A 12,031-nucleotide genomic window follows, 5' to 3' on the forward strand; every position below is an offset into this window, starting at 1 on the left:
TGTTATATTCATCGGATGACTACCAAACGAAACAACCAGTTTCGGCGAACCAGTGCCGAATGGCATGCTCGAGTCGCCAATCATTTCCTGCTTGGGTTATCGCCGTCCTAGGTACCTGCTTGGGTCGTCGCCGAACGAAACAACCAGTGGGTCGTCGTCCTAGTCCATTTCTGTAATTTGATTTCAAACATTTACTGCAAACATTTGAATTTTGTTTTTGGGACATGGATAGAATATGGAGAAAAAGATATGGTTGGTATTGGCAATATTGACTTGGATGTTTGTTTATTCTGCTGGAAGAGGTAAAATTTCTAATTTAAAAATCAAAATTCCCCACTTATATTATATTAGAAATTGTTTAAGTTGATGGCGTTTTTGGATTGGAGACATGATATGTTTACTAGGTTTTGTTGTTTATACATAAACTATAATTGTTGGTAGAAGAAAAATTAGTTGAGGAGACACATTGGGCTTGCAAACTTCACTGATGGAGAGAAATAGACCAGGTCATCGTCCTGGGTTGTGTTTCCAGACAAAGAAAGAGAGAGGAGAGAGGAGAGAGGGAAGGAGAGAGATGAGAGAGAGGAGAGAGAGGGAACCAGAGATGGGGTGTGTAAGGAGAGTTTTTTTTGTCCTTTAAAGTCTTTTTCTTTTATGTCAATTAAGTAAATTCATAAATTAAATTTTTAGGGTGTGCAAAAAGAAAAAAGAAAAAAAGGTGTGCAAATAGCAGCACTTAAAACTATTTACAAAAATATTAAGGCTTTTTATCACAAATAGTCCCTCAAGTTTCACCAAAACATTAATTTGGTCTCTAAAGTGCAATTTCACTCAATATCATCCCTAATTTTTGGCAATGAACATCAATTTGGTCCCTCTGCCCACTTATGTTTAATTTTCTGTTTAAAATACCATTTTTTCAAAGATAAATAACACTCCCTAGACACACTTTGAAAATTCGCCAAATTATCAAATTGATATGAGGTCAAATTATCAAATTGACGTTTAGTATTTTCTAGAAAATTTGGAATCCTCAAACTAATTTCTAAAAAATTAATATAACCTTTTATTTTAATTTGACCCCATATAAAAATAATACTAGTTAAGACAAGTCTGTAGAAAGTTTTGGAGAATTTTTTCGAGTCCTAACTTTTTTTAGCGAATTTTCAAAGTGTCTAAGAATATAAAAACGTATTTACCTTTTAAAAAATAGTATTTTAAATGGAAAATTAAATAGAATTGGATAGATGGACCAAATTGATGTTTGGTGGCAAAGATGAGGGATGACATTGAGTGAAAATGCATTTTAGAGACTAAATTGATGTTTGAGTGAAAATTGAGAGATTAATTGTGATAAAAAGTCAAATATTAATATGATTTCGTATTTAATAAGAGTTTCCAACAAAAGTTGGGTGTGTAGGGGCCTCAAATACTCAGAGAGATTTCACAAAATACACAAATCCCTAATTTTGACGGAAGAGAGAAAGAAAGAGAGAAGAAAGAGAGGCTAATCCATGGCGTCAACGAGTCAACGTCAGCTCCTGATCACCCTGCTAACTCTCTCGATCTTGGCAATCTCAGCGACTGCAAGGCCTTGCAAGACCCTCTTCATCTCCTCCTACTCCTTCTCCCTCCGACGACTCCCCTCCTCATCCTCCTCCTCGGGATTCGTCACCGTCATCACCGAGATCAGACAACTCAACCCCGTCCGTTTCGACAACGACGCCGATTTGGTCCAAGACGACCACGACGAGGCTCGCCTCCGAAGAACCCAGCCTCAAAGGGTCTCACTCTTCCCTTCGTTCGGAACCGCCTCCACGGCGTCGTCCTACGACCTCAGCTCTCTGCGTGATCGCACCAAGGACATTCTTAGCGTCGTCGTGGCGCTGCTCTTCGGTGTCGGCTGCGGCGCTCTCACTGCCGCTACCATGTACTTGGCATGGTCCCTCTTCTCCAACCGCTATGACTATCACTCCGCCTCTGCTTTCGATGAGGACGATGACGTCAGCCCTAAGAAGATGGGTTATGTGAAGATTCCTGGGGTTGCCGCTGACTCTGTGCCCGCAGCACCAGCCACTACAGCCAAAGAAGCCGGGGTATGAAGGCACTTCTGGGTAATTCCATAAATATCATATTAAAAAAAAATGTTGGCTTTTGGATGATGGTGGCACCCTGTGACTGTCTCGTGGGTTCATGATAAAATAAGAATATATTGTACGCTGTGGACGACTTAATTATTGTCTCTCGCTCTCTCTCCATATTATGATCTGAATATGATACATTTGAAATGTTGTACTCTGTTATGTATGTCTGTAATTATGTTTATCTTTTATTTTGTTATTTATAGATTGTCATTATGCTGATGGATGGGTTCAAATTTTCATACACACATATGCATACACACGGACATATATTTGAAATGTCAAGCATTACACCTTTACTACTACTTATTCTAGGATTTTTCATTTACTGTTTTATTGTAAATTAAATTCCTTGTTCAGCATAATGCAGATGACTAATTAGTTGGGTCATAAGATGACTAATTAGTTGCGATGACCCTTAGTTTCCATTTCCCACCCCCTTATTGGAAAAGGTGAAAGACTGTCTTCCTGTTGTATTGTTTACCTCCAGGCTACAGCATCATTTTGCTTCATGAGTGATCTTTTAATGTTATTTGTGGTTGCTTCACTTTCCTTTGGGGCTTTTGTAAATCATCTAAATAGTAGATTCAATACTGCTTGGAAATTTAAGAATGTAGTGCTACTTTTCTTTTTAGATTTTTGTTTGCTTTTGATGCAAGACAGAAGCATAGGCTGCTGTCCAGCTATAGCAATAGGGCAAAAACCACAGTAGAAAGGAAAATCCAGCAATAACAGTAGAAAAGAGAGAGATTAAAGCTATAGAATCAAAGTTGGAACGTAGATAGATGAGTTCTAGGGTTTAGGAATCCAAAAGAAACTCTCACATCAGAAATCTCTGAATAATATTATGCCAAAACTGCCCATTACAACCTAAGCCTTAAGCTTATATAGGAAAACAATTTCCTCAATTGACTAGGAAAACAATAAACCTTAGATAACTAGGAAAACATAAAGTAAAATTACCTTAAAGACCTAATGAAATAAGGAAACTAGACTCTAAATCCAGCTAGGAAATAAAAATTAAAAAGCTACTAAAAAAAATAATAAGTCTTGGAACCCTAGGAGATGCTTCTGCATCAACTCCACCGGGTTGGGAAAAACTCGACTCCGGCGAGTAAGTCTTCACAACTTCTGCGGTAATCCAGATAAACTCTTCTTGAACTTATAGTCTTGAAATTGATATCTTCCTCTCCAAACAAAGAGATATTTGGAATATTTGATCCTTCTTAAATAGTTAGCTTTATTGTCCATGATCAATCTCGCATCCCATAATTTCTTCACATCAGTTTTCATTTGATTTACAAAATTGATAAGGTTCTTGGCAATCTTGAAGTTCATTGCATCAACTCCAATAAAATCAACATATTCAGAAGCATTATTTCCTATAGAGTCTTGGGACTTCAGGATTGTGGGCTCATCTTCTATGATGTCTTCAAGAATTTCCTGTACCCACCTTATCTTCAAATTTATATTGGTTCCCTTCCTTCAAAAAAATTTCAGACCCAACATTTTCTTTACTCTCACCAGATTCTTTGTCAAAAGTTTTCTCAACCCCCAAACAAATAACATAACAAGCTTCACAATCATCTTCTAGACAACTATCAAATACTAGAGGAAGATCTAAATTTAGAAAACTATCATCTTCCAAGTCATCCAAAGTTTCTTCAAAAGGGCTATCCGACTCATGAGAACTGCGATTCTCAGATTCAATGCCATATAAGCAGAACCTGGATAATCATAACCCACCACTTCTTCCACAAAACGTTCATCCTCAAGACTACCTTCCGGTATGTCCGAGGGGTTGTGTCTGCCTTCCAGAATCTCCATACGGGCTTTCGCACGTTCCTGTCGTCGGAGTGTTTCCACCGCTCTTGACAGATCTTCGATCATATGCCACATCTCCGCCATCTGTGTTTGTAGAGCTTGGTTTCCTTGTCCCCGGCTTCTACCATGTCCAGCCATGGTGTAGAACTAGGGTTTGCTACCAGGGTTTGCTCTGATACCAATTGATGCAAGATAGAAGCATAGGCTGCTGTCCAGCTATAGCAATAGGGCAAAAACCACAGTAGAAAGGAAAATCCAGCAATAACAGTAGAAAAGAGAGAGATTAAAGCTATAGAATCAAAGTTGGAACGTAGATAGATGAGTTCTAGGGTTTAGGAACCCAAAAGAAACTCTCACATCAGAAATCTCTGAATAATAAAATTACCTTAAAGACCTAATGAAATAAGGAAACTAGACTCTAAATCCAGCTAGGAAATAAAAATTAAAAAGCTACTAAAAAAAATAATAAGTCTTGGAACCCTAGGAGATGCTCCTGCATCAGCTTTGCAAGAAAAAGGAGTCTTATGCCGACTCAGTTTTGTAAATTGCGTCTTGTTATCGTCTTGCAATAGTAATGATGGGATCGGTGCTGTGTTTCTTGTTATGAACCGATGGTGCTATCTAACATTTGATTTGTGTTGATGGGATTATTCTTCTTACTTTATGTGTCTCACTGTCCACTGAGAAAGATTGTGCTTTTGGTGGAGGGAAAATGTTGTTTTGTGGAATTGTGTTGCAATTGAATTTTGTAGGTTATTTGGATGGAGAGAAATAGGAGCATTTTTTAGTACAGTTGTGGGGGGAAGTGGATTTCTTGTGGGATAGTGACCAATTTTGGGTGTTTTTGTGGGCATCATTTTCAAGTGAATTTTAAGACAAGTAGTAGCACTGTTTTTGGAACAAATTAGTCTTAACAAGGTTGGATCTTGACAGTTGATTTGTTGCAAGAGGCTGGAGAACAGTAGTGGTCTTTTAAGTTTCAGGGTTGCATGAGCTGGGTTACAGGTTGGATGTGAAACATAATAGGCAAGAGGTTGCACAACAAAAAATTGGGTTTCAAGGGCTTAAGAGATTGTTTATTGGTGGAGCTGAAATATAATAGGAAAGGGAAAGTTGTGGCAGCTGTAAATACATATTATGCTTGCACTTAATAATGTTTTTGTGAATAATAAGACTTCCTAAACTTTCTAGACTTTCTAGACTTTCTGTGAATAATAAGACTTTCTAGACTTTCTAAACAAAGTCAAGAAATAGAAAGAGAAGAAGAGGGAAGAAAAACTCTCAAACTAAGCTTTGAAGCTGAAGTCTTAATTAATTTAGCCTATTCCTCCTTAAAGAGAACTAAAAATCCTTTATTAATATACTCTGCTGGAAAAATAATCATGATTACTTACCCCCAGATTGAAAAGTTTCTGAATTGGTATGATTGATGATCCAAAGAAAGCGAAAGCTAGTGTGGTATATATTATACAGTCCTGGACGTAATTGGAGGACATAGACTATATTCAAAGAAATTAGGGGAAGCTAGGCAATTTGCATTTGATACAACGACGACTCTCTCTTGGAGGTGCTTATGCTACTTGGAATATAACCTATGGCCCGACCTGCTGTAGTCTTGGATTTTCTTTAGTTTTTCTATTGAGATCATTATTAGTGTTTGGGTTATGTTCACTGATAATTCATTTTACAGCCTAGGTTGACTGCTTTTTGGGGGTTACTTAAACTTGGCAGTGGTAGGTAATGAGTAATATTAGAGAGACCTTTTCGAAAAAAGAAAAAAGTAATGTTAGGCACAAACTATTATCCCAACTGAGGTAGCAGTATCTCATTCATTCATATGTGAGTCCATTCTGAAACTCATTTATTTATAAGAAATTTCCATGTATTTGTCGCATTAGTTGGTATCAAAATGTTGAGATAAGAGTTGGTGCCCTGGGATTACTGGTAGGTAATAGACTAGGGCTAGATTGTAAGAGCAATTTTGGTGTGTTTTGTTCCCAAGAGGAGTAGTTACTGTTGCTGTGCCAAGAACAAAGATAAAAGGGTTTTGCAGTGCATGCGAGGAATGGGAAGATGTGCTCTTTCGGTCACTTTGGTCTTGGAGTTACTGATGATACATATGAATGATGGCGTCATTGAATGTCGCTGTTGGAGATGACATTTTTGATGTAGTTCTCTCCTAGTTTTTATTTTTGGTAGCGACAAGTGCTTTGTGGGCTTTGAATTTATGCAATTTTTGCTGTCTTCCATCTTGTTCAACTGCCTGAGTATGGGAAAATCTGCATAAGGGCACAACTTTAATTATTAGTAGGGATGAAAGCTACTACTGAACTGTCTGGTTTTCCTGAAATCTTCCACGACATTTTAGATGAAATTGCCCATGAAAGGTAAGTAGAAGAGAGTTGATGTGATAAGACAATGCTATATGATCTAACATTTTACCAACTTTTTATTTCTAACCTATTGTGGCAGGCTGATATGTGAGGATATGGTTTGGTCATATTACCTGCCATGTGGTTGAGAAAAACATTTAGGTTAACTGGATAGTTAGCATTTTTCTATGTGATACAGATGCGTATCTCACTTTAATAATTTGAAGCAATGGACCAAAGATGTCCATTATGAATCAAGATTGCTTCTTCAAGCAGGGCATTCAGCAGAATTGTTGGTTCAATGTAGCTGCATTGCATAGGGATAGTAATGCCAGAGGGGTATATTTTTATATTACATTATCGAATCTCATTATATAAGAAGTGATGTTCATTTATTACATTAATTATTGTGACTAGTTGGCAATTGACGCATTACTTGTCACATAATGTGGTTCAGTAATATAGTTTGTACATGTGATTTCTGAAGCATTATTGGCAATTTGGCATAGAGATAGATTACATCGAGGTTCAAATTAGACATTCTCCCCTGATACGAAACGACACATATGGGCCAGACTATCCCTTTCAGACAGTGCGCAGTGCACTGATAATATACAGATTTAGCTATAATTTTATCCAGAAAGATTTCTCTTGCAATTGCTTGATCAACAAAGAGAAGAGAGTATGTTGTTTAAAGCATGTACTCGTCCATGGAACTAACTACTTTGAGCATAGGATCCTGTGGAAGATTTCCTAATCACAATAAATGTTTAACTCTTTAATTTAATTACCTTTGATATTTATTGATAAAGTGCTGTAAGAGATCCTAAATTTTTATTCCAAACACATGTGATAGTGTCATAGATCCATATCATAGCACACTACGAGTAAAACACCGACACATTACTACTACATCATTTGGGATATAAATTTGGGATTTATAACATTATTGTTATCGATAATGAGCTTCCTTTACGATTGAACTACTTAAATAGAGAGTGATACCATTCCAAGATTATTGATGTTAGAAATCTAAACAATTGAAAATTAAACGGAAAAGGGAACTCCATACCAATTGTGGTGGCCTCAAATCAGCAAGTCCTCAAACTCCCATGACCAAGTTCAAAGTTTAAGTGCAAACAAAGTATGGACATGTTCCATAAACATGAATAGAACCTTGTGGCAAAAACATAATATGTATGTAGTACAGATGCATTATGAAGCAAAATAAATGAATTAACAGCCTCTGTTCATATACAACAACATATCTGTCTTCAGCCTGTACAATCATAGTTATTTTGTACGTCATAATTACATTTTTCTTTGGGTACATTAGGACGAGATCGAACTCGTGACCTATCATAGTTCCAAGGCTTTTCATCACTTCCTTCACCACCTGCGTAATAACATTATATAACCAAAATGAATACAGTAACTCATCTGTACAGATTATCATCTCATTGTACCTAAATATAATGTATATATATCTCACATGTACATTACATGAACTTGCTTAATTGGGTGCAATCTATATGACACACCTATCAAACTAGCCAACAAAATTAACATCCTAGACCGAAAAATTATACAGCAACCTAAAAAATAAACTGCTACTCTCATTTAACCAACAGCCACAATTAATACTTTAAGCTGATTAGGAGAAATAAATTGACGGTTTTCAATCTAATGTGATAAAATTTATACCAGTACTTCCATAAAAAATTTGGAAGTGGAAAACAAATGCTGATCCAATTTATGAAGCAGTGGAGAAAATTCGAAACTCCCAACAAGTCTAAGGCTTTCATTAATTATTACCACTTTCAGGACAAATCTAGCAGAGATTTTACTCATGTCATAGTTCCTTACAAGTTGGGCCAGAAGGATATTCTCCTTCCTAACTCTCTAGAACAAAAAGCGGTTTGGTAATATTCCCAATCATGTCTGTCAAAGACAACCTTTTGCTGGAAGAATCAAAGTGCTGTCACATAGGTAGCTTATGGATATAGGGGGGGAAATGTATACTTTTCTATTCTAGAATAGGGTTTTCTGTTCTATGTATTTAATTTAGAAATTTTTCTTGGTGAAATGTATCACATTTATGCTCTTTTTTTTTTATTCTTCTGTTTACTCTTAGGAATTTATTGAGTTGTTTTCCAAGAATCGGAGATTCAATTTGAATTATGGAATCAAGGAAAGAAAAACTGTTGTACAAGTTCCTGTCCTATATGCTTCTAGGCTAAAGTTGAACATCATCAGGCTCAACTAAAATTCCTAGTTATATAAGAGGTGAAAATTGATCCTCTCTCTATTTGTACAGTATGCTGTGTAATCATCACATCAAAATTTAAGCAGTACATCACATGTTTAAAGTTTAAACTGTACGGTGGACTGAGGTAGAGCTCTGGGAAAATAGAAAGAGTTTACCTTTGGAAAAAAGAAGATTCCAGAAGAGTGATACAAACACTTCAACAACAATACAATGCTTCCCTGGTGGCATTTGAGTATGAACCAACCAACTCTCAGGTACTACTTGACCTTATCATTATTATGTATGTCATCATCACCATCAAACCAAAGAGACTTCAAATGCTTGTCAATTGCAAGCGACAACAGCATGATTTCCTCCATGAGCACATGCGACGTATCCCCAGCAAAAAATTCAAAAACCTCACCATCGACTTCAATTAAGCTACATCCCGGCACCTTTCTCACATTTTTCTCCTCCATTCCTTTCCTTAACATTGTGACATCATCCCACTGGTTGGCAGAGGCATAGATGTTTGAAAGAAGAACATGCACACCACTGTGGTCTAAGCTTTTCCCAGACAAGCGCTCAACCATTTCTCTTCCTAACTCAACATCTCCGTGAACTCTACAAGCATTGAGCAATGCACCCAAGACATACGAGTCTGGTTCCATGGGCATCTCTCTGACAATTTTCTTTGCCTCATCTAGCATCCCAGCTCTCCCCAGTAAATCTACCAAACAACCATAGTGCTGGACCCCTGGCTGTATCCCGAAAATATTACTCATACTTCCAAAGATTTGCAATCCCTCATCCATGAACCCCATTCGACTGCAAGCACTCAAGACACATATAAATGTAACTTCATTAGGTACAATTCCTTCATTCTGCATTCTAACAAACAAAGAAATGGCACTTGCACTCTCACCGTGATTTGCAAGGCCTGAAATCAAAGAAGTAAAAGCAAAGACATCCTTATTCGGCATCTCATTAAATACAGCACGAGCAGTTTCAATACAACCACACTTTGTGTACATGTCGACAAGAGCAGTGCCCAACACTCTATCTAATCCCATCCTCTTCCTGTTGACATACGCATGTATCCACCTTCCCTGATCCAATGCACCAAGAAAAGCGCAAGCAGTGAGTGCACCCACAATTCCGGCATGGTTAGGCGAAACGCCAGAAATCTGCATATCAAGAAAAAGCTCCAAAGCCTCCCTAAACAACCCAACTTGCACATAACCATTAATCATAGCACTCCAAGAAACCGCATTCTTCTCAGGCATTTGATCAAACAACTCCCGTGCAATCACAACTTGGCCAGACTTGACATAACCATTAATCAACGCAGTCCACGTAACAACATCTTTATATACGCTCATATCAAACAGTTTACGAGCTGGGTTTATGAAGTCACAAGTCACATAGAAATGGATCAACCCATTCTGCACAAAATCGTAGGACTCCCAACCCAGCCTAATGGCGTGGCCATGGAGCACCATACCCAGAGAGAGATAAGAGAGGTCGGCACAAGCTCTCAGAACAAAAGAGAAGGTGTAGTTGTTGGGCAAGAAGCCACATTGAAGCATGTTATTATAGAGAGATAGAGCTCTCATGGACTCACTTCTGTCAGAAAAAGCTCTAATCATGACGTTCCATATATAGGTGGTTCGATAAGGCATGAGACGAAAGAGTTGATAAGCGTGGCGTAAATCGCTACCGCAGTTGGATACGGCACAGAAGGCAATGATCTTGGCTGCTGCGTAAGGATCGAAAAGGGCGCCTGAAACTGTGAGATGGGATTGAATTTGCTTGATATGCTTCATTGTGAGGCATTGGTCCAAGATTGATAGAACTCTTTTACTGGATTTCATATAATAACGTTCATAGAACATTACAACGTTGCTCAGATGATGCTGAAGGCTATACACACCGGAACAAATCTCTAACATTTAGAAAATGACCCCAAAAAACCTCTGAAGCATGGATACGCCAATTCAGATACGCCAGCGGATACGATACGCTTAGATACGCTTGGATACACGTGGGATACGTATCTGGGTCAACGGATACGTATTTGACTGTTGGATACGTGTATCCAACGATCTCGACACAGGTATCCTGCAAATCAGATACGTTTCACACAAATTAATTTGCAAGTCTGGAAAATTAATTGAAAGTTGAAGAATACAAAGAGGTTGCCAGACTTGCCTCTACTTTGAAATGATGAAAACGACTCCTTCACTTCATCTTCTTTGATCTGTATCTTCTTCATTTCTTCATTTCTTCTACTTCTTCATCTCTGTGGAAAGAGTCTTGAGAGACCTGCGTAGCCGACGGCAGACGACGCAGACGACGCCGACGATACCTATTCTTCTGGACCTCTGGTGTTTCTTCTTTCATCCGACGACGCCGACGCAGACCTCTGGTGTTCTGTTCTGTTCTCTGTGTAATACTGGAATCCTTATCCTAATATCTTTTTATCTTCACATGTACTCTCTAGCAATGCAGGATTATAATTTGATTATAATATTGAATGTTCTATATCATATTATCATGTTTCTGCTTTCTACTTTTTAATTATAATATTAGTATTATAATTGAAAATGGGTATCGGTAATTTCTACTTTTTGTGGGTCCCTGAATTTTCGCATATTTGAAAATGGGTATTGGTAATTTCTTATTTTTTCGTGATGCTTTAAATTATGTTATTTGGATTTGAATGATAAATTTAAATTTTTATAAATTATTCATATTTTTATTATTATATATTAATATATATTTTTAATTGTTGTATCCATGACGTATCGTATCTTAGTTTTTAGAGATTTGCCATATCGTTGTATCGTATCGTATCGTCGTATCCGTATCCGTATCCATGCTTCATAAAAAACCCACTATCATTCTCTTTGTGATAAGAAACTCCATCTCTTTGTTGTCAACAAGCCTATCTCATGTATATTATTATTGTTAGAGTCAAGGTGCGTGCAATCAAATTGAAGGTAATCTTTAGAATTAATAAAAATAAGGGAAAATTCAAAAAAATTACTAAAAAGTGAAGCTTTTTAGGATTCACTACTAAAAACTTTCAAAATACCCAAAATAGACATCAAAGTAATAACGTACAAAAGCACATGAGGCTGCACTACACTTGCCACAAAGCAACAAACTAGTAAGCAGCAGTTGTGACGGATTGATAGCCACTTTCAGAAAAAAGCCAACCAAGTCCTACACTCCATAATGTATGTAATGCAAAAGTAGAGTCTGTAGTTTCTTGTAACGTAGCATGCTTTAGTTTCTATAAATAGAGGAACTCTCACCAATGTAAAGCATGACAATCTTGAGAAGCAAAAATCTTTCGTGCTTACTGCCTCTCTCTCTCTCTCTCCCTCTCTCTCTCTCTCTCTCTCTCTCTCTCTTTCTTTCTTACTTGTAAACATTTTCTC

At 37.4% G+C, this 12,031-nt stretch overlaps 1 protein-coding gene and 1 pseudogene across 3 annotated transcripts; one reads left to right on the forward strand and one right to left on the reverse strand.

The window, feature by feature from the left end:
- The first annotated feature begins 1,416 nt into the window (after nt 1–1,416).
- Nucleotides 1,417–2,363, forward strand: LOC147286004 (uncharacterized). The gene has a single exon (XM_086241295.1). The coding sequence runs from the start codon at nt 1,515–1,517 to the stop codon at nt 2,100–2,102; it is 588 nt and encodes a 195-aa protein (XP_086097421.1). The 5' UTR covers nt 1,417–1,514; the 3' UTR covers nt 2,103–2,363.
- A 5,041-nt stretch (nt 2,364–7,404) lies between these two features.
- Nucleotides 7,405–11,530, reverse strand: LOC147286005 (pentatricopeptide repeat-containing protein At5g66520 pseudogene; annotated as a pseudogene). Of its 2 annotated transcripts, none has more exons than XR_015121826.1 (3): nt 11,480–11,530; nt 8,762–10,559; nt 7,405–7,733 (listed from the first exon to the last, which is right to left on the reverse strand). The product of XR_015121826.1 is annotated as a pentatricopeptide repeat-containing protein At5g66520 pseudogene, transcript variant X2 (transcript). The 2 variants fall into 2 exon arrangements; XR_015121825.1 differs by lacking the exon at nt 11,480–11,530 and adding an exon at nt 10,797–11,060 and having other exon boundaries at nt 8,762–10,706.
- Nucleotides 11,531–12,031: the final 501 nt, after the last annotated feature.

The sequence above is a fragment of the Dryas octopetala genome, chromosome 4 (assembly GCF_963921425.1).
Source record: "Dryas octopetala chromosome 4, drDryOcto1.1, whole genome shotgun sequence".
NCBI classification, from domain to species: domain Eukaryota; kingdom Viridiplantae; phylum Streptophyta; class Magnoliopsida; order Rosales; family Rosaceae; genus Dryas; species Dryas octopetala.